The following is a 22,997-nucleotide window of genomic DNA, read 5'->3' as shown; positions in this document are numbered from 1 at the left end:
AGAAACTGGTTTCAAACACATGGATCCTCCCGATAACCGTGATACCATGTCATGGTGTCGATGTTGTGGTATTGCAATCCAATAATGATATGCTGCGAGCATATTATTGGCTTGCAATATCACATGAAAGTTACCTTGAATATTTTCTTTGATATCCCAATACTAACAAACAATTGTAGCCAGATCAAACAAGAAGACAGAAAAGCGACAGAGGACAAAGAGAAGTAGTATCATGCTAGAAGGTGTTCGTTAACCACATGGTGAAACATAATCCATCATTATAATATGTGCCCAAGTCATTGGCTATATATATGTAGACTTACAAGCAGCTTTGAAGCATCAATCATCAACCACAGGCGCCCCCTTCCTTCTCTGCTCATCCTGTTCAATCTGTATGGACTGAATCTTGATCTCATTTCCACACAAGCTTGGTGAAAAGGGATTTCAAAGCGCCCAGGTAACGTCCAATATCCTCACATCTGATATGCAGCTGAATATAGCAACTAGTTTATGTCAACGCAAGGCCATTGAATCTTCTTTGCCCTTATCTACTCCAACATGTCATTGGCTCTCAAACAGCATACATTATTCTCTTGTACTTTTCATTCAGTATCTCAGCCTCGGATGCCATAGACATGGAGAATGATCGGGACAGAGTTCCGGTTCTCCTTATGTTCCTCTCGTCCATCCTCTGCCGAATTACACAGTAGCACATTGCGCCAATTGTAGTGAGCATGATTATGCCACCAATTAGTGTGGTAGACACAGCTAGCCACCGTTCTTTTGATCCCACCACCACATAGCTGAGAGAAATAAAGGCAATTGAAATGGAGAGGCAAGCCAACCACATGAGCTTGTTAATCACAAACACCAGTTGTCTCTTTGCTTTCTGTTCTATCACAACCACAGATGTCTGGACTAGAACAACAGCAAGAGAGATGAATAGAGCTGCACTGTCAGATATAAAGAATATTATAAAAGCTGCTTTTTTGGCTATGTTCGCTTGCCCCAGTGAAGACCCATCTGTTTCATCCTCAACATACTGGCCAGGTATGGTAAAGATGGCTGCAAAAGCAACGGTAGCAATGAGGACTGCAACAACAGTAGCTGAATTTATGGCATTGTTGAGGCCGCTGATGTGGAGCTTCTTTAGCCTCTTTGCAATCTTCTGGACCTTGAAGCCTGTTTGACGGGTCTGCTGGAGTTGGGACTGCACATCATGTTTTATGTCACTCACAGTCTGCTTAAGTTGCTTTGCCGGGTTTGGGGGTTTTCCAAGATCTTTAGAATTGGAAGCCCCAGATTCTCTTAAAATCGCAACAAGCTCTGGAGTTCCAAACTCCTCTGACTCTGCAATGTCAAGGGGGGTCTCTCCAGCCTTGTTTCTCGCATTAATGTTAACCCCCTCAAGTGATAGCAGGCAGCGAACAATCTGCAAATCACATAGCTTTTCAGTAGAGTAAAGCCAGACATTTTCACTAGATCTCCTTAAAGAAAATCAACTGCATAACATTATTGCACTCGGAGATGATTTCTTTTTGCTGAATATCCTAGATCCAAGAACCTTATAGTTATACTTATTATTTATGAAATCATCATTCTGATTGGACTTTGAGATTCTCTTCCTACAACAATCAACTCATAGGATTCATGGATAGGTTCCAGGTAATATATATGGACACAAATGAGATTGCAAAGGAAACTACAGAGCTTTGAGCTCGGGTATTATATATGAAAGAACAATATAGCATTTCCGTAATGAAATTCAGAGGATGTTACTCATGATTAGCAAAATATGTATAATTGGGAATAAACACAGTACCTACCAATGAGTAGCAAATAGTATAGAAATCATACGAGGGCACAGTAGAAATTTACTAGATGAAGAAGCATCAACATGATATTAGCAATAATTTCTTTTTAACTTTCTTTGAATGCCATAAAGGTTACAGAGATGCATGGACTGGGCAAAAGGTTATAATATCCCAGGTTTCAGGTAACCAATATGTGATTGAAATGAAGTGGGAAGAGTGGAGTTAGCCTGTGGATAACATGAACAGACAGCCAACCATTAGTCCGTTGGTTAGCAAGGTAAACCATGAGTCCACCTTGGTGTTGCCTGTCCACCAGTGTGACTTGGTGAGGGTTGACTGTCGGACATGAATTCTGCTTCAAATGTCCATACAGTTTTAAAGCTAACTTGTTTATGTTGGTTGTAAGTTTGAGTTTACGGATAATCAAATTGCTATGTAGCTTTTTAACTCGTGTGAATCAGTCCTGGCATTTAACAATTGCTATAAAGTATCCCAACTTACTTCTGCATGGACCAGAAACCAACATAGGCTAGAACAGCCCAGTATACACTAGATGCCTTGCAAAATCAGATAAAGATTGAGGTTCTAGATGTCACAACCCTATATCATGGGTATAACTTATGACAAATTTCCGTACCACTTGCCCAAAGATAAGCAAGTTATACCTCCAGTATGACTAATCACTGATAATGGAATAAAAAATTCACCCATTTACTACCCATTTTTTTGTTGCCAAGTGTGTTAGGCTAAGGCCATTCTCATATTCATTGGCAGATTCGAGAATCAGATATTCATTAGTATTCATTCATTTGCTTGACCTCATTAGACTTCAAGTTGAACAGAACAATGACATATAACATGCATAAGAAAATCCAAGAGACAATTGAAACATGTTAATGTCTTGCAAGATCCAAGGCACAAGTTAAGATATAAATAAAATAGCAAAGGGTAATGGGCAACTACCTCAGCTTTGCCCTTCCTTGTTGCAATATGCAGCGCTGTATTTCCCTTGGAATCTTCCAAGCTCATAATTGAGGGGTCAGATTTACATAGTTCAAGCACAATCTCCACACTCTGCCCTTTCACAGCCATGTGCAATGCAGTTTGGCGTTTCTTGTCAGTTCTAAAGCCAATGCTTGAATCTGTTCTTACTAGAGATTTAACCACTTCCAAGTAACCCATCCTTGCTGCAGTATGGAGCACAGTCTTGCCATTGTTTCGAGCTATCTTGGCAAGGTTTGAATCAGTTTCCAGAAGCAGATTGACCACATCAACATGTCCTTGAGCTGCAGCAGTGTGCAAGGCCGTGGAATTGGTTGAATCAGTTGTCATGACCAGGTTAGGGAAAGAATGCAAAAGTTCCTTTAGTATCTCTGCAAATCATTCCAACAAAAGGTTCAAGGCGTAGGAAGAAACAGAGCTAAAAAAAGACAGAATTATTGATACACGCTGCTCTAGATATGGGGATAAGTCCACCAGTAAGCTTTAAAGTTTAAATCCAAATAATTTTCAATCAATCTTAACAAAAGCATAGACCTAAAGACATGAAGGGTTTTTCTATCCTTGAGTAGGTTAAAACTCAATTTGGACTGTATGACAAAGTGATCAGTGAAATAAAGCAACAGAATTCAACATATATTACCAGTACACCTATGTTATACCCTAAATAAAGCAAAAGATCGTATTACCTAAAATATTTTCCCCAAAGTAGCATTTCAAATATAAATATCCATCTCTTTTGCAACTAAGTAAACATTTTATATAATTCATGAACAATAACATGAAAGCAGCAACAGATTCAACATTAAAGTGATTCTTTACTGGGTTTATATTTGCACCTTATTCTAATCAAGTTAAGGTCGGTGGTACAGCATTAGTAATGTTAATTGACTTCTAAAAGTCACATTAACAATACAAATCCATGCAAAAGAACAATGTGACAAAATTTTATGCCGGATGCCCTTCTTGACACAAACCTCTAGCAAGGGAATAATGAGATAAAATTCTAACACTATCTTCACATGAAAAGGTTTTATGATATTGAGGGTGGGTATCATAGTTATAAATCCCAACCCAGATCAAAGGATTATAAGATCCTGCAATCCCATTATGGAATCTATCAGGATAGATAAAAAATTGTTTTATTGTAGGATTTGGGATTTGGCAGGATGGCAATCCAATCCTGCTTAAGCCACATTTTTGTGCTAAAATTGACCTATTTACTATCTGTATTTTGGTTGTGGGGCTCATGGCCCAAGTGACCATAGGCATAGCCCAAATAGATAAAATACATAGATATTCCAGTTTGTTTATTCATTCTAGGAAAATAATACGAAGCTTTGCCGAACTGCAATTCAAACCAAGAGCAAGCCCAAGTAGAGGAATGTTTCCCATGCTACTCAGCAACATTATTTCCTCTTTACTTTCTCATCATTGTTGCAGCAGCAGCAGCATTTCTTCACCTCTCCTGCTGCTGTTTCTGCTTCTAAAACATCAAAATTTCTCTTCTTCTTTGCTGCAGCTGCTACTCCAGCAGTAGCGTTTCTTCTTCTACAAACTGCTAAGGCAGCAGCTATGTTCTTCTTCCTTTCTCCTTCTACAGCAGTAATCCTTCTTTTTATTCTGAAGACAGACATTCTGCATTTTTCTTTTATGCTGACTACTATTCTTTTTGCTTTTGCCTTTATTTTACTGTATAAAAAAATTAAACTTTATTTACATTCATGATATTTTAACTTCTTTTTTAAGCATACTTTAGCTTATTGTTGAAATTTTTTCAAGTATTTACTATGCTACACAAAATTTCTAGACTTATATTCCTCTTTTGGTATAATTTTATGATCCTTAATCCAATTCTGAGAACCCTCCACAGATCTTATACAATCCCAATTTGGACAGCCATGGTGGGTATGGGTTTAAACTTTTGGATTCATCTTATTGGATACCCAAGAATTACATGGCCAAATCGCATCACATAATTCTAATAAGCTTCTCTCATTCATTTGGGTTAAGATGGTTGTCACAACCCCAAGGGCAAACAAGTATTTTTCTAGAAAGATACAATCACTTGTATTAGAAGTTAGCGGGGTGGTTAATTGGTTAGGAGGTCAGCTGGGTGGTTAATCGGTTAGGAGGTCAGTTAGCTAACTGTATAACAGATCACTTCCTTGTGGTTATGATTCAGTTAGAAGGCAGGAACTATATAAGGCCTGCGGGTATGCGGATGTGGACATGTTGGGGAATAACAAAAAGATCTTTCCCTCCAATCCTCTTTCTCTCTTATCTCTCCCCCTTTCGCTCTCTTTTCTCACTTTCTGGTTCTAATCGAAAACCAAAATACCAGAATTGTCCAACCCTCAATTACGGGGCTTGACATTTGTGGTATCAAAGCCCGGACATTTCCAGCTGCGGGGTAGTCGGCGGGAATCCATCGTGGTGATTGGCAGAAGGTCGGCAATTGCTATCAATAGCAATTCCGACATGTTCATAGCGGGAATTGCGATCTGACCGATCACCGGTTGCGAGTTGCGATTATTGGATAGCGGCGGATGGCGGAGGGCAATAGGATAAAGCAATTGGAGGTTAGGATGGAAGCTTTAGAGTTTGGGATGTCACAAACTCAAGAAGTGATGATTCAGAGTCGGGAAGACACGGCGGTTGTAAGAGAGACTTTACGAGGTGAGTCGGAGAAGAAGAGGGAAACCATGGAGTGGTACAAGGAGACCATGGAGCAATATGGTCAGAGACTTAACATCATGCTCAACATGTTGTCCTCATTGCCCCAATTCCAGTTGTCCCCAGATTTTCCTCCACGGATTAATACCAACACAATTCTGCCACACCAGGGTAACCTCCCTAGATCTAATATAATTCACGATGTAGAAGGCCAATCAACCGTGGAACAGGAAGTTCAGGTAAGGAGTTTCCACTCCCATACTAGAAATCACTAATCACACACCTATGCCACGATTAGAAATTCCGATGTTTGATGGGGTGAAACCAAGGTGGTGGATCCGACGTTGCGAAAAGTTCTTTCAATTTTATTGAGTGTCTGAAGAACAGAGGGTAAACTTGGTCTCGGCCTACTTGAATGATACGACCAATTCTCTGTATCAAGGTTGGATCCAAGATGAGAGAAACGTTGTGAATTGGGAAGAGTTTGCAGAAGGGTTGTGTGAACGATTTGGAGAAAGAAGCATGATTGATGTAATTGAGGAGTTTAGCAAATTAAAACAAGAAGGATCGGTGGTGAAATATAAAGAGAAATTTGAGGAGTTAAGGTCCATAGCATGTACTGTGCAACCAGGGTTAATGGAACAATACTTAGTCTCCATCTTTATTAAGATTGATGGTGAAGATGATGATGCCCACATCAGTGAGGCATGCAGTTGAAAAGGCACGATTACAAGAACTAACGTTGGAGGCCATTTTTAAGAAGTACAAACCCTTGTATAAACAGAGCCTTCTGGCGGGACAACCTATGCTCACAAGACCTAATCAGGCAGCATCCAAATTCCAGCCCAACAACAATGGCCCTAAAAACAATATTGTGGAGCAGAGGAGACAATTGGGGTTATGTTACAGATGTGGAGATAAATACAGCCCTAGGCATCAATGTAAGAGACAGTTGTTGAACATGGAAGGGTCGGATGAGGAAAAGGAAGTGGAAGAAGAAACCATGGAGGAAGAAGGCTAGGGGTGTTCAAAATAACCGACGCACCGCGAAAACCGCCCACACCGAACCAGACCGCACTAGACCGTGCGATTTTTAGAGTGGCGGTCCGACACGGTTTGAGAAACCCCCAAACCGCACGGTTTGCGGTTTGGGGGTTTTGCAGTTCGGTTTCAAATCGAACCGCCCAATATATATTATAATAATTAAAAAATATAAAAAATAAAATGTAAAATATAAAAGGGGTGGGGGAAACCCTAAATCATTTCAGCATTTCTCTCATCTATCCCTCTTTGTCTCTCAAAGCTTCACACGCACCCATCCTCACCGGCTGCCGCACCAGTCTTGCACCCACCCATCGTCCGTCGGCTGCCGCACCAGACCACCTGACCCATCCCCTGTCGGCCGCCACACCAGACCACAAGGCACGAGCGATGAAGACTTGTGATGACCTCCGCTGCTGGCCGCACCAGTCCACGCACGAGCGAGCGACGACCCCAGCTGCTGGTCGCACTAGTCCACGCACGAGTGATGAAGACTTGCAACGACCCCCGCTGCGACGACCCATTCCTTGTCGTCGGTCGCACCAGTCCATGGACGACTCAGATCTGTTTTCCCCCTCATCCTAGATCAGCATATCCAACGATACCAACTCTATTTCTGACAAGGTATCTCTTCCATTTGCACTTCCAGTCCTGAATGTTTTGTTATTAAGATGGTTTTGGTTTGGTGTGGAAGCTTGAGATCTTTGGTGGACATTGTCTGATCAAGATATTTGGATTTGGATTTATTTGTATGTCGATTGGGGTTGTTGGGATTTATTTGCAAACCGTGAAAACCGCACCAAACCGCACCGTGTTACGCGGTGCGGTTTGGTGCGGTTTTTTCATGCCAAATCAAACCGGTCGGTTTGACTACATGTGAAAACCGCATGTGCAGTTCGGCGCAATAAATTGGCCAAAAACCGGCCAGACCGAACCGTGTACACCACTAAAGAAGGCATTCTAGAGAAAGTCCAGGGGGAGGAAGGAGGATAAATCTCCTTCCATGCCTTAAAAGGGAGTCCAATGGGTCAAATCATTACAGTGAAGGGCCAAGCAGGAAAAAGGAAAGATGGTACTGATTGATAGTGGAAGCACCCATAGTTTCCTTAGTGAGCCCACCACTACAAGTCTAAGGTGTCAAATAACAGCTACCACTCCCTTATCTGTGACTGTAGCAAACAGGAGCAAAATGTACAACCACTACAAATTTATGGCTTTCAAATGGGTAATGCAAGGACAGGAGTTTATAGCAAATTTGAGGATCCTTGAATTGGGTGGCTGCAACATTATTCTCAGGGTAGATTGGATGAGAACTGCAAGTCCTTTGACCTTTAACTTCAATAAGCTAGAAGTCATAGTGGAGATTGAGGGCAGAAACTTGACTTTGATGGGCAGCCTTGAGCAAGGGGAATGTAAGATGATAGATGGAAGGAAGTTATAGAAAATGATGCTGAAGAAGGGCGGGCAAATAGCACAGTTATATTCTATACAAGTTGTGGGTGGGGAAGGAGGAGTATCGGAGGCGGAACATTGACCTACTACTAATTCTACTACTTTCCAGCTTCCCACTAAGGTACAATTTCCAAATGACTTGCGCTTACTTTTGATTGAATTTAAGGACTTGTTTGAAGAGCCAAATTCTTTACCACCTCAACGACCCCTAGATCATTCCATACATCTCAAGCACAATTCAACTCTTGTTAACATAAGAGCTTATAGATATTCCCCATACAAAAAACCAAAATTAAAAAACAAGTCATGTCCACGATGAGTGTAGCCATCATTCAACCTAGCCAAAACCCTTATACATCTCTAGTCCTTCTTGTCAAAAAGAAAGATGGAACATGAAGATTTTGTATTGATTATCGGCAACTCAACTCCAACACCATCAAAAACAAGTTTGCCATACCCCTAATTGAGGACCTACTTGATGATTTGTTTGGTGGCAAAATCTTTTCTAAATTGGATCTTAGGTCCAGTTACCACCAAATTTCCACCAAATTTGCATTAAACCCTCTGATATTCCAAAAACAACCTTTAGGACCCACCAAGGGCTATATGAATTTGCTGTCATGCCCTTTGGACTTACCAATGCCCCAGTTACTTTTCAAGCATTGATGAACCAAATCTTCCATCCCTACTTGAGGAAGTTCATACTTGTTTTTTTTTTTTTAAGACATCCCCATTTACAATCCCAACTTTGAACAACACTTATTACACCTTCGTACTACTTTTGAGGTCCTTAAATCTCACCAATTGTATGTCAAACTCTCTAAATGTATCTTCGTTGAGGAAGAAGTAGAGTATTTGGGTCATATAATTTTTGGTGAGGGTGCGAGGACCGATCTCAAGAAAGTGGCAGCAATGGTGGAGTGGCCTAAGCCTATGACCATAAAGGAATTAAGGGGTTTTTTGGGGCTGACAGGGTATTACCGAAAATTCACTCAGCATTACGGTATGATCAGTAAAGCCCTAACAGAGCTTCTTAAAAAGGATAGTTTCCAATGGAACCCAAGAGCTGAGACATCCTTCTTAGCTTTCAAGAAAGCCATGACTTAAGCCCCTGTGTTGGGCTTACCAAACTTCTCCAAGCCTTTTATAGTGGAAACAAATGCATGTGACAGTGGAATAGGGATTGTACTTATGCAAGAGGGTAGGCCATTGGCGTATATCAACCAGGCCTTGTCCCAAAAATACCCGGGACTAAGTGTGTATGACAATGAACTATTGGCTGTGTTGGGGGTAGTGGATAGGTGGTAGTACTATCTAGAGGGGAGTCCTTTTGTAATCAAAACAGATCATAAGAGCCTGCATTTCTCATCACAACAGAGGTTGCATACTCACTTGTAGCGAAAGGGGGTCTCCAAATTAATGGGGTTGGACTACACTATCCAATACTGAAGGGGTAAGGAGAATATTGTAGCTGATGCACTGTCAATGAGGGAAGAAAAAGGTGACTGCCAAGCTATTACAGTTGTGGTTCCAGACTGGGCTAAGGAGTTGGCGGGAAGTTATGAGCAAACAGGGTGGCTGAAGGATCTTGTAGCCCAATTAACCGTGCAGCCTTCGGGAACTTTTGGTTTCACACTTTCAAATGGATTGGTACAATTTAAAGGAAGATTAGCAATGGGAGATGACAAACCCTTAAAGGAAAGGATCTTAAAGGCACTTCATTGCTCACCGTTGGGGGGTCACTCTAGTGTATGGGCTACATAACACAAGGCGAAGCAACTATTTTTCTAGCCAGGATAGAAGGACGTCATTGAATTTGTGTTGTCATGTGTAACTTGTTAGCATTGTAAGCAAGAGCGAGTTTCTTATCCAGGGTTGCTACAGCCCTTAGCCATTCCCGAGTAGGTGTGGGAAGTGATTTCTATGGATTTTGTGAAAGGTTTGCCAAGATCAGAAGGAAATGATGCCATAATGGTGGTGGTCGACCAACTAACTAAATTTGCCCATTTCATCAGCTTAACTCATCCCTTTACAACTCAAGAGGTGGCTCAAGTGTTCCTATACTCAGTGGCAAAAATTCATGGAGTACCCAAGTCCATTGTATCGGATAGGGATAAAATCTTTATAAGTGTCTTTTGGCAAGAATTATTCAAGAAATTGGGGGTGGGATTGTATATGTCCATTGCATATCACCCACAAATAGACGGCCAAACCAAGAGGGTTAACCAATGTCTTGAGGCGTGCCTAAGGTGTATGTGTTTTGCCACTCCTAAGAGCTGGAACAAATGGTTGTCCTTAGCACAATGGTGGTACAATTCCAGCTATCATAGTGCTATTAAGAGGAGTCCTTTTGAGGCCATGTTTGGGTATAAACCTTCACCACTACCTGTTATTTCTGACTCTTCTCCTACTATGGTTGCGGTGGGGCACTACATAAAACAAAGGCAGCAAATGTTGACAGTTCTTAGGAGAGAATTGGCCACAACCCAAAACCTTATGAAGCAAGTAGCCAATAAAAAGAGGAGTGATAGATCATTCAACGTGGGGGACAAGGTTTACCTTAAAGTCAAAGGTTTCCACAACACCCCTATACATCAATTCCGACTTCCAAACTTAGTCCCAAATACTTCGGGCCATATTCTATTGTGGCCAAGGTGGGCAAAGTTGCTTATAAGTTGCAGCTTCCAGAGGGAGTGAACACCCATCCCATATTCCATGTCTCACTACTTAAGCGATTGAAAGAGCCAAGTGCTTCTACTAGCCAAACTCTGCCACCAGTAGCGGAAGAATTGGAGGAAGTGGTAGAACCCCGCGCCATTGTGGAGAAACGTGTTGTGTGCCAAGGATCGCTACCCCTAACCCAAGTTTTGGTGCAATGGCCCCATCTACGTCCTGATCACACCACCTGGGAGTATCTTCCTGATTTGCTGAAGCAATTTCCAAGGGCTGTCGAACTACTCAATTCTTGAGGACAAGAAATGTTTCAAGGGGAGGGGATTGTCACGACCCTAAGGGCAAACTATTTTACTAGAGAGATATAATCACTTGTATTAGCAGTTAGCGGGGTGGTTAATTGGTTAGGAGGTTAGTTAGCTAACTGTATAACAGATCACTTCCTTGTGATTATGATGGTTATGATTCGATTAGAATGCAGGCACTATATAAGGCCTGTGGGTATGTGGATATGGATGTTGAGGAATAACAGAAAGATCTTTCCCTCCAATCCTCTTTCTCTCTTTTCTCTCCCCCCTTTCTCTCTCTTTTCTCACTTTATGTTTCTAATCAAGAACCAAAATACTAGAATTGTCCAACCCTCAATTACAGGGCTTGACAATGGTGCTCCCAAAGTAACATAGAGTTTTGCACAAAACGAGAGTCTTGAATATTTTAAGAGTGAACTCTACAACTGAAGCATATTCTTTAAGCACATGTAATAAAGAATATGGGAGAGTGAGCCTTAGTAACAATAATGAGGTTGCTCCTTCGTAACTAGAGGGTCATAGGTTTGACTTGTGGAGCCACCCTCTTTACAGAGCAAAGGTAAGACAGTATTAAAATGACCATTGCAAAGAGCCTCATGTATTTTTTTTTTTTTTTTTTTATGGGGAAGAAGAATCTCACATCCAAACCCAAGTATTGACTCTGGTAGAAAAGAGCCCTTGAAAATCCAGGAGTCCATTCATGCTACGTTGTTTATCTAGGATACAATGATCTCCATCTAAGAAGCAAGCATGGCCACTCAATTCATAGCTCCAATATCAATTTCTCCAATCCATAGCATTGATCAAACAAGGTTATTCATCTAAATTATTCTCTAAATAGCCTTTTGAGGCATAACAGTGATGATTGGACTCCCACCAAAAGAAAACAAAATATGAAAGGCCTAATCCATTGTTGCATTTTGGACACTCACAGACTGTCATTGTGTAATTTTTATGGCACAAAAGTTGGGCATGGGAGGAGTTTGACAGATGGTGAGGAAGGGAGATTATGTTTCTCCATGCACTCTGACATGGGCCAGCCATTGGAATTTGCACAAGACGGAGGGTCATAGACGATACTCGCTGCAGCTACACTTCCAATCAGTAGGCTACATATGTCAAAAGGGATTCTTAGTGGTCAAAGGTTGCTAAAAAAAAAACAATAAGAAGCTATCTCTGTGCTGGAGATTTCAATAGATTACAGCGACGAGAGACAACCTGGTTTTATTGTTACTGTTGGAGAGACCTAGCTACTAAGGAGTTCATTAGAGAGAAGAAGTTGTAGCTGATAAGAAGACATGCAGCAAATGGAGCCTGATCGGATGATGATAAGAGATCAAATACAGTGAAGATAAGTTCTTAAAAATCAGGATAAATAATAGGAGTAGATAGGAGTAGAGATAGTTGTTATCTTGACTCATTTGTATCCTAAAATCTGTTGTATATTATCTCCTAAATAGTAGGACTAGATAGCATAGAAACCTGTATAAGTAGAGTTCCTATCTTTGAATCAAAGTATCGAGTTTATTCATCTCAATACTCGACCCAATTTCCAGGTTCCTTGCTTAGGGTCCACTTGTGTTCGTGGTATCATAGCCAAGTCTCTCGATCAATATGGATGGTTCTAACCCAGTAAACCCAGCCCCTACGATTGAAGAATCCTCTCGAGGTTCAGTTTCTCAACCACCGGTTGTACAAGCTGCCATGACTCCTGCCAACACTCTCACCATGGATAGCCAAACCTTGCAAATTACACAACACAAGTTGAATGGAAAAAAAATTTAGGGAATGGTCTCAGTCCGTGACCTTGGTGATCAAAGGCAAGGGCAAGTTCGGCTATCTCACTGAGGCTGTCCCAACTCCTCCAAAAGAGTCTGCGGAATACCAACAATGGGAGGTAGAGAATTCTATTCTCATGGCATGGCTAATCAACTCAATAGAACCTAAGATAGGCTGAACCTATCCGTTCTACAAGACCGCAAAGGAGGTGTGGGATGCAGTCCAAGAACTATACTTTGATCTCAAAAACATAGCCCCGTGTTTTGAGATCAGAGCAGCCATTAGGACTACAAAACAAAGTGGTCTTGGTGTCACCGAATACTACAACAACCTAGTAGAACTATGGCAAGAGATGGATTTGTTTTATGATCTAAAGTAGGAATGCTTGAGTGACAGCTAGAACTATAACAGGATGTTGGAGAAGGAACAGGTCTTTGATTTCCTCCAAGGTCTTAATTCAGACTTGGATGAAGTTAGGGGACTACTCTTAGGCATCAAGCCATTGCCATCTCTCAGAGAAGTCTTTGTGGAGGTCAGACGTGAGGAAAGCAGGAGGCGAGTTATGCTCACACAACTAGAACCAAACATTGGTTCTACCCTTGCAACCTCTAAGAGAGAAGAAATTTCTAGGGCTAAACAGTGGTGTGAACACTATAACAAGCCCTATCATACAAAGCAAACCTGCTAGAAGCTTCATGGAAAGCCACCAAACTGGCAACTGAGAAACAAGAAGGAGAAGGAAATGCCAGCTTATGCAATTGCAAGTGTTCAGAATGCAGCAACTGCAAGTGTCTAGAATGCATAAAGAGGTATGGGGTTAAATTTAACAACTGATCAGGTGGAGTTCTTACAGAAATTACTGAATAGCACCCATATTTCAAAGGAATCAGATGGATTGACAGCCAACCCTTCAATGCCTATAGCTCAAAGAGGTAATCTAGTGTTTTCCTTAACTACCAGAAGGATGAGTGATAGTTATTGGGTTGTAGATACCGAAACATCTGATCATATGACCGGAACTACTACCATATTAAAAAACTTTTAGTTGAAGGATAAGGAACTAACAGTTCTAATGGCAAATGGAACAGTATCCTCGGTTAAGGGAAAATGAAGTGTGTATGTGGCTGGTTTATCACTTGATTCTGTTTTATATGTCTTAAATTTGAAGTGTAGCCTGTTATCTGAGTGAACTCACAAAGGATTCGGATTGCATTGTAACTTTCTTCCCCTCATATTATGTTTTTCAGGACCGGTTCACGAGGAAGATGATTGGCAATGCTGAGGAGAATGATGGTCTTTATTGGATATTGGACAACAAGGCTCTCCCTAGTCAGTTAGCTCCTAGTTTTTCTCTTTCAGTTAGTTTGAAGTTTGAAATTTTGTTATGGCATAGACGTCTTGGTCATCCTAGTTTTCAATATTTGAAACACTTGTACCCTGATTTATTCATGAATAAAGACAAAGACAAGTTGGTTCTCAACTGTGATCATTGTATACATGCCAAACAAACCCGTAGTTCTCATCAACCAAATCCATACACTCCTTCCAAACCATTTCATTTGATCCATAGTGATATTTGGGGGCCAACTAGGGTTCCAAACTTGAATAGTGCTAGGTGGTTTGTGACTTTTATTGATACCCACACAAGAGTATGTTGGGTATACCTAATGAAGGAAAAATTTGAGGTTTGTGCAATTTTTCAGAATTTCCACAAGTTTATTCTAAACGTATTTCAGTCCTCTATTTGCATTCTTAGGACTGATAATGGTTAGGAATATTTTTTGTACCCATTCACTCAATACCTCACCACAAATGGAATTTTACATCAAAGCACTTACCCCTATACACCTCAACAAAATGGGATAGTTGAGAGAAAAAATCGGCATTTACTTAAAGTGGCTAGAGCCCTAATGTTTACTAGTTCTACTCCAAACAAGTATTGGGGTGAAGCTGTCCTGATAGCCTCTTAGGACTAATAATGGCCGGAAATATTTTTTGTACCCATTCACTCAATACCTCACCACAAATGAAATTTTACATCAAAGCACTTGCCCCTATACACCCCAACAAAATGGGGTAGCTGAGAGAAAAAATCGGCATTTACTTGAAGTGGCTAGAGCCCTAATGTTTACTAGTTCTACTCCAAACAAGTATTGGGGTGAAGCTGTCCTGACAGCCTCTTACTTGATCAATAGGCTGCCAACCAAGGTCCTAAAATACCAAACCCCGTTGCACAACCTCATGACCATCTTCCCTCATGTTAGGATTCTCAACACTTTCCTCTAAAGGTATTCAGATGTGTGGTATACGTCTTCCAAACCAACCCTAATCGCCATAAACTAGAACCTAGGGCATTCAAATGCATATTCATTGGTTACTCACCCACACAAAAGGGATATAAATGTTATTGTCCTACATCACAAAAATTCTTTGTTTCTTCTGATGCAACATTTGATGAAACTAAATTCTACCACTCAAGTAATCTGTCACAAACAGGGGAAAACAATTGGGATCCCACTATTTCAATGCTTGTCACACTACCTATCTCTTCCTCTATTCCAAATGAAGACCCTATTCAAACAGATGCAGCTGATTGTTCTCAGCCAGCCACCTCTAACCCAAGTAACCTTGAATTATTATCTTCTTCAAGCCCTAAACCAATTCACCCATCAACTGAACTAGGGGAGACTGATACAAAGGAAGACTCGAGTCCTAAAAAACCAATTAAGGTGTACTCAAGGAGACTAAAGCAACCGGATCCTCAAATCAGCCAATTGTTAGAACCAAAGACCGGTCCAACAAGTGAAGATAACAGTACAACAAACAGTGATTTGAATCTGCCAATTGCCATCCGGAAAGGGATAAGGTCTTGTGTGAAATATTCAATATCAAATTACCTAACCTATTCCAAGTTATCCCCTCAGTTTAAGGCGTTCACTATAACCATGGATGGAGTCTTTATTCCCAACAATATACAGGAAGCTTTGAGAGATCCAAACTGGAAAAGGGCTGTGATGGAGGAGATGAAGACATTGGAGAGCAATCAAACATGGGAACTAGTAGTTCTACCAAAAACCAAGAAGAATATAGGCTGGAAATGGGTTTTTACCATCAAATATAAATCAGATAGGAGTATAGATCGTTATAAAGTAAGGTTGGTTGCCCAAGGGTACACTCAAACCCATGGGATAGATTATAAGACTTTTGCTCCGGTGGCAAAACTAAACTCTATTAGGGTGCTTCTATCTATTGCTGTGAATTTAGATTGGGAGCTGTTTCAATCTGATATCAATAATGCATTCCTAAATGGTGAGTTAGAAGAAGAGGTATATATGAAGATTCCACCCGGTTTTGAGGAACAAGGAATAATTGGCAAGGTATGCAAGTTACACAAATCTCTTTACGGGTTGAAACAATCCCCTAGAGCATGGTTTAAGAAGTTTAGCTCAACTTTAAAACAATTTGGCTACAAGCAGGGTGAGGCCGACCACACTCTATTTACTAAACATAGAAATGGAAAAAGATGCATCTTGATAATATATGTGGACAACATAATCATTACAGAGGATGATACTAATAAAATTGCAGCCCTAAAACATAGATTGAAAGAAGAATTTGAGGTAAAGGACTTGGGAACAATGAGATACATTCTAGGGATGGAAGTGACAAGGAGCAAAGAAGGTATGGCAATATCTCAAAGAAAATATACGTGAATGCTTGGATGCAAACCAAGGCATACCCCACTAGAAAGAAATTGGAGGTATGTAAAAAAAGGATGTTGATCCACCGGTGGATAAGGAGAGGTATCAACGGTTAGTTGGAAGATTAATTTATCTTTCTTTGACACGTCCAGACATAGCCTATTCCGTGAGCATGATAAGCCAGTTTATGCATGCTCCAACTCAACAACATTTGATGGTTGTTTATCATATTTTGAGGTACCTAAAGGGCACACCGGGTAAGGGATTGTTATTTCAAAAGACTAATGAAAGAGCTGTGGGCGGTTCTCCGATGCAGATTGGGCAGGCTCGGTTATAGACAGTTGGTCTACATCAAGCTTTTGTAAAAAATTATGGGGAAACTTAGTCACATGGAGAAGTAAAAAACAATCCATTGTGACTAGAAGCAACGCTGAAGCAGAATTTAGGGCAATTGTCCAAGGGATTTGTGAACTAATTTGGGTGGTAAGACTAACAAAGGATTTACAAATGCCTCTAACCAAACCAACAAGGCTATACAATGATAGCAAGTCGGCCATAAGTATTGTCAACAACCTGTTGCAGCATGATAGAATGAAACATGCCCAGATTGATCAAAGTTTCATCCAACGAGAGATTAAAGAGGGAGGTATAAGGTTGATATACATTCCTACAGCAGACCAAGTGGTAGATATACTCACTAAATCCATGTCTAGGCCAGGTTTTGAGACTCTCATTAACAAGCTAGGAATGAGAGATATCTATTCCTTAGTTTGAGAGGGGGGGGTATTGCAGAGTCCTAGCTACTAAGGAGTTCATTAGAGAGAAGTTGTAGCTGATAAGAAGACATGCAATGAATGGAGCCTGATCGGATGATGATAAGAGATCAAATACCGTGAAGATAAGTTCCTAAAAATCAGGATAAATAATAGGAGTAGAGATAGTTGTTATCTTGACTCATTTGTATCCTAAAATCTGTAGTATATTATCTCCTAAATAGTAGGACTAGATAGCATAGAAACCTGTATAAGTAGAGTTCCTATCTTTGAATCAAAGTATCGAGTTTATTTATCTCATACTTGACCCAATTTCCAGGTTCCCTGCTTAGGGACCAACTGTGTTCAGTTACAAATATTGGTGGATAAAATTTTCAGAAGAGGAGAAGAAGCACCTTTGTTTTTAGAAACGAAGTAGAAAGAAGCTTCTATTTTCTGTAATCGCCCACTTCTTCATCTCTAGTTAATATATTAATGGAGAAAATATGCATCGACAATGGTGGTTCTCTAAAAGGCGCAACAAACAAAGATTTGAAGAGTTGCAAAACCAGGAGGCTATCACCCTCTTAACAGGTGCCGGCCAAAGAATCAATAAATTGTTGCTTGTTAGCTATAAAAACCTGGGTCCTCGGCAATGAATCTCGAGCATTTTAGGGTAGTTAAATAGGATTCATCAAGGCAGTTAATTTCGCAGCATTGTCTAGTAGCATCAACAAGAAAATCGGAGCTTAAAGCAAATATTGATGTTGCCTTAGATTACATATCAACAAAAGAATGATGCAATAAAAGGGCATGAAAAGAATGAAGACGAAACATTACCAAGATGACCATTCTTAGCTGCAATATGAAGCGGCTCGAGGCCATTCTTCGCCTGAATGGACGCAGTTTGGAGGTCCGAGTGTTTCAAGATTTCGACAACTACATGAGCGTGTCCATTCTCAGCAGCCACATACAAAGCAGTCTCTCCATCCTGGTTCTGCTTTGATAGCAATTCCTTTACCCCACTAGCATCGAATCTCTGAATTATATCCCTCACCTTACTCAAATTCCCAGGTCTTGCAGCCAAATGCAAGGGAGAATCGCCCCGTTTTCCCGGCGAGTCCTTGATCTTCCTCCTCTCCCCTCCAAAGCTAAGCTGCCTCTCCATGGCTATTCGGAAGCTCCTCGGCTTCTCCAGTATCCCCCGGAAGCTCTTCTGCTTCTCCATTACACCCCGGAAACTCTGCTGTTTTTCCATGGACCCTTTGAAACTTTGCTGTTTTTCCATCGACCCTTTGAAACTTTGCTGTTTTTCCATAGACCCTCTGAAGCTTTGCTGCTTCTCCATTCTCACAAAAGATGAGATCCCAAAGAAATCAAGCTTCCCTTGATTCGGAATAAGGAAAATTCGAGGTTGAAGAAGGGCTTTGTTTAGCAGTGATTAGATACACGTATTTCAGCGATTATCTCAGCAGAACCAGCCCGATTCGCAAACAGTTGACGGAACTGTCCTCGCCCAAATAAAAAATCACCTAATTTGGAGACGACAAAAAATTTGGGTTCTGCCTACCAAAATCCTAGGCAGTTCTCACATATGGGTTGAGAAGAAAAACAGAAATGAACGGTTATCAGTACCTCTGCTTGATCAACAAATCAAGGCACGAATTCACGGTCACTCCAAAGTTAGCCGATGACATGGTGGGAAAGAAACATGAGAGGGACGGATAGAGAGAAGAACACGAATACCTAAAAGGTCAGAGTTTGTGGAGAAAGTTGCCAAATCTCCCCCCCGATTTAGAGCTTAAGAAACAGCCGTTTGGATGATGAAACCCACCCACATACAGAATCTTTGTCCAGACGGCTGAGTGAGCAGTTTCCTGGAAATTTCAAGAAGAAGAGGAAGAGGACAACAAACGGAATGAGACCCACCCCCACACCCACATCCACTTCCACATCCGCATGTGCTTCTTTCTTCAGAAAAAATATAAAAAAGACCGGCCTTTTCTTTCTGGAAGAAATCACTCAAACAAACAATCTGCTTTGGTTTCGCGATTTATTATTGATGAGATTAGACTGTTGTTAATATTACTTTTTGGTGACTGAAACAGCGAACTCCGTTGCTTTAATAAAGACCATGGGGTTTGGCAAGGCGAAGGCGGTGGCAATCAAAGGCGGAAATAGAAAATGGTAAATTTTTAGTATTCTAGTTGAACGATAGCTTAGCTTCAACGAGATCAATCAATCGTCCGATGAAAGGCGATAGAACTTGATGTTGATGACGAGGCTGCTGGCCCGCCATGGTTGACAGCCGATAATAGCTCCAACCACAGAGAGAGAGAGAGAGAGAGAGAGAGAGAGGAATCTTATACCCATGTATATCAGCAATATACATATATGTATGTATACGGCAGGCGGGCCGCCGGATGAATAGAGATGGGAGTCTTGGTTTCACACGCTGACTGGTGGTACTGCTACTGCTACTGCTACTGCTACGTACGTATTCCTTTCCCCCCTCCCTCCCTCCTCTTATATATAATAATAATTGTATAATAATAATAATAATTGACCCTTAATTTGAATTTATTTAATATAAATAAATAATTTCTTATAATTTAAAAGGTTTTTGGTCAACTCATAAGGTTCTTATAATAAATGATTTATTGTGAGAATAAATTTTTCATGAGGCTAGTTGTTTTGGTGTTTTAAAAACATTAAAAATACTTTTAATTTATTTTTATAATTTAAAAAATATTTTAAATTTTTTTTGTAATATTAAAAAAATTATATATTTTAATTTAAAAATACGTTTCCATCCATAAAAAGATTAAAGACATAATTTTTTTAGGTCTAACTCAAAATTTTTAAATTTATTATTTATTTTCAAAAGTAGATAAATTTTTAAGTAAAATACAAGAAGAGTTATTGTTAATTTTAAGTAAAATTATTATAATAATTTTATCTAAATTCTAATACTTCTATTTGAAATTAATAGTAGGGAGTAAAGTTATTATTAATTTTAAATAAAATTATTATAAATTTATACGTATCATAATAATTTGTGAATATTATTTATTAAATTTATTTATAGATATAATATTTTTTAAAATAAATAGGTAGAAATTATTTGAAGCTATAAAATACAAAAATGTTATTTAAATACTTATTTATAATATATGTATAGATGTATTACATATTTATATTGATATGATACAAAATATAACATATCAATACAATTATTTATTAGTTAGTCAATTGCCCAAAATTATTAAATTTATGATATTTATTTATATTTTTAGTCGACGAATCTTCATGAATTTACATAATTCACGTGAGTTAAATTTTATCACATGATAAGAAGTGAAGTTTCGTAATCACGTGTCATGACGGTTTTAGTCTCAAATATAAATAAAAAATGTCTTTTATATATTATTATAATAAAACTCGAGCCTACCATAAATAACTCTAAAATTATGTCAAGACTAGCTTGGACAATTCGAAGGGTAATTAAATTTTGTTTTAATATTTAAACAATTTTATTATTATCTCTCTCTATATATATATACTAAAGAAGCTATGTGATTTGACATATACCTAAAGTGGGCATCACTTTGACAAAAGGATAGGAGTCATAGCTAGCATCCATCCATAGATAATAGGACAAAGTGCATCCTATCTACATCAATTGGGAATGTTGGGGGACCCACCCAAACATGACCTTAAATGTACCACGACACGCCAATAACAATAATTAGTTTTGTGGGTTTAATTTTTACTTTTATATTCTTGTCTCAATCAGGCGTCTCATATTCGGCCTAACAAAATGTGAAGAGATTAATTATGGTAATTTAATCAGGCATAATGATTAGATTAGTACTCATTGCACACAAGAAGTCTCTTTCATTTTGAGAGATTACTCTCACATTATTATTGGCGAGACTCGATTTTTGATTCTTGTCCCAAACTTTATCATAGAAACACTTTGTGTCCTCAACTATAATCAGCTGAGCTGCTTATGTGGGTTACTTTTATATTCTTGTGTTATTTAAAGACGTTGGAAAAGATAAATTAAATTTATGTCAAATATAATAAAGGTAGGTACAAGTCAATGCCTGCCTGATAATTCATAATTTGACCCAAACCATAGCTGTGTAATGTTGAATCTATGTAAGTAGAATCCAAGTAAGAAGGTCTTGAAGGACCTATCCGTCGAGCCCTCCCTCTTCTAGAGGCAATTTATATTCTATAAACTATGAACTTATATTGACAGTTTATAAATGTCTAAAATTTGAGAAATATATAAATCCAAATATAGCATGTAGAATCATAGGATTGACATTTTAAATTCTCTTGATATCAAGTGCTCTAATGTTGTAAAACTTAAAAAGATAAAAGACAACTCACGCTCATTCAATAATTTTAATTTAATTAAATTACAAAAGTGAATCCTTTTATGATTCTACTCATTATAAAACTCAATCTAAAATACATAGACCATTCTTATTAGCTCCCAATTTCTCTCAATTTTTTTTTGTTGATTTAAGTATCAAAGTAACATTATTCTGTTCAAGTTTTGAAATAATCATTTTTGTTTGTTTGTGCAAGCATGCTAAGCCTAATTAGTTCCACACACGATCAAAATTCTATTCATAGTGGTGATGGTTTTAGATATATGCAAATGGTCGATTCGATTATCGAATCAATTGAAATCTAATAAACGAAAATATTGAACTGAATGAATAAACCAAAAAATTGAAAAAAATGAACCAAAAAAAAAAAAAAATCAAACCGAACAAACAAACAAAAAATCGAACAAATCAAAAGACCAAACAAATCAAAAACATTGAAGAAACCAAGAAAACCTAAGAAATAGACAAAACCAAAAACCATACAAAAAAAGCAAAAAATCTAAAGTAAAACTCACTTCTATGGGTTGTCTATTGAAGTAAAGAGAAAGACGAAGACAATGTTGGTTGATGGGAGATGGGGACAATAGCGTTGATGGGTGAAGACGAAAAGAATAGTGGCGGAAAGAAGGTCGAAGACGGAAGGGATTCAATTCTCTATTTGAATCGCATGTAGCCGATCGGAGCAAAAATGAAGACGAAGACGATAGCGGCCAACGAGAGACAAGGACCAAAATAGTTCGTTGAAGGTCAAAGGTAAAATTGTAAAGGGAAATGACAAAGGTAGAAAGCAAGAGGCAAAAAGCAGAGGGTCTTATGAGTTTTGACTTTTGTTCTTTCATTCTTCTTTAGTGAGTGGAGTTGGGCAAAAAAACAACATAATTTTATAAATTTGATCAAATTTGTTATTTTGATTATTTTCAATGCAAAAATTAAATTGAAATCGATTACCAAAATAAAAAAAAAAAAAAACAAATCGAATCGAAGTGATAGTTTCAATCAATTCAGTTCAGTTATTTTGATTAGACCAAAGTTTTACACACTTAGATGATTTAATTCTTAATTAAAGTTTCAAATTTCCTAAGAAATAAGACTATTATGTCACGTTACTCATGTTTCTGATTTTATAAAAAAAAACATTTTGCACGCGGCGTCATCTCCAGGGACGGAGACGAAATAGCCACCGCTCCTCGCATTTGATTTGATCACACCACAAAAACGTGTTTGAATATTACAACAAATATCTAAGTTAATCACAGTCTGGTCTAATCACAGTCTGGGCCTTACCCCTTGGGCAGGTGGTCATGGGCCTTGCTGGGCCCGTGAGACATCTTGGCCCAAATTCCCTTTCAGACACAAATTTCACCGTATCCGCCGCAGTCCTTACTTCTTCTTCTTC

General features: G+C 39.1%; 1 protein-coding gene across 1 annotated transcript; it reads right to left on the bottom strand.

Annotated features, from left to right (window-relative positions):
* Nucleotides 1-210: 210 nt before the first annotated feature.
* On the bottom strand, nt 211-19,519 carry LOC127788475 (ankyrin repeat-containing protein At5g02620). Its single transcript, XM_052316788.1, has 3 exons — nt 18,036-19,519; nt 2,778-3,187; nt 211-1,432 (listed from the first exon to the last, which is right to left on the bottom strand). The coding sequence occupies exons 1-3, from the start codon at nt 18,541-18,543 to the stop codon at nt 572-574; spliced, it is 1,779 nt and encodes a 592-aa protein (XP_052172748.1). The 5' UTR covers nt 18,544-19,519; the 3' UTR covers nt 211-571.
* Between the last annotated feature and the right edge of the window lie 3,478 nt (nt 19,520-22,997).

The sequence above is a fragment of the Diospyros lotus genome, chromosome 13, assembly GCF_014633365.1.
Source record: "Diospyros lotus cultivar Yz01 chromosome 13, ASM1463336v1, whole genome shotgun sequence".
NCBI classification, from domain to species: Eukaryota; Viridiplantae; Streptophyta; class Magnoliopsida; order Ericales; family Ebenaceae; genus Diospyros; species Diospyros lotus.
Note: the sequence above shows the minus strand (reverse complement) of the source record. Positions and strands in the feature narration are given on the sequence as shown.

Bases quoted from the DNA above. Each gene is read 5' to 3' on its own strand.
- LOC127788475 (XM_052316788.1), bottom strand. From the start codon at position 18,543: ATGGAGAAGCAGCAAAGCTTCAGAGGGTCTATGGAAAAACAGCAAAGT. The intron at 3,188-18,035 runs GTAATGTTTCGT...AATGATTTGCAG, and splicing joins AGCTAAGAATGGTCATCTTG to AGATACTAAAGGAACTTTTG. The intron at 1,433-2,777 runs GTAGTTGCCCAT...TGTGATTTGCAG, and splicing joins CAAGGAAGGGCAAAGCTGAG to ATTGTTCGCTGCCTGCTATC.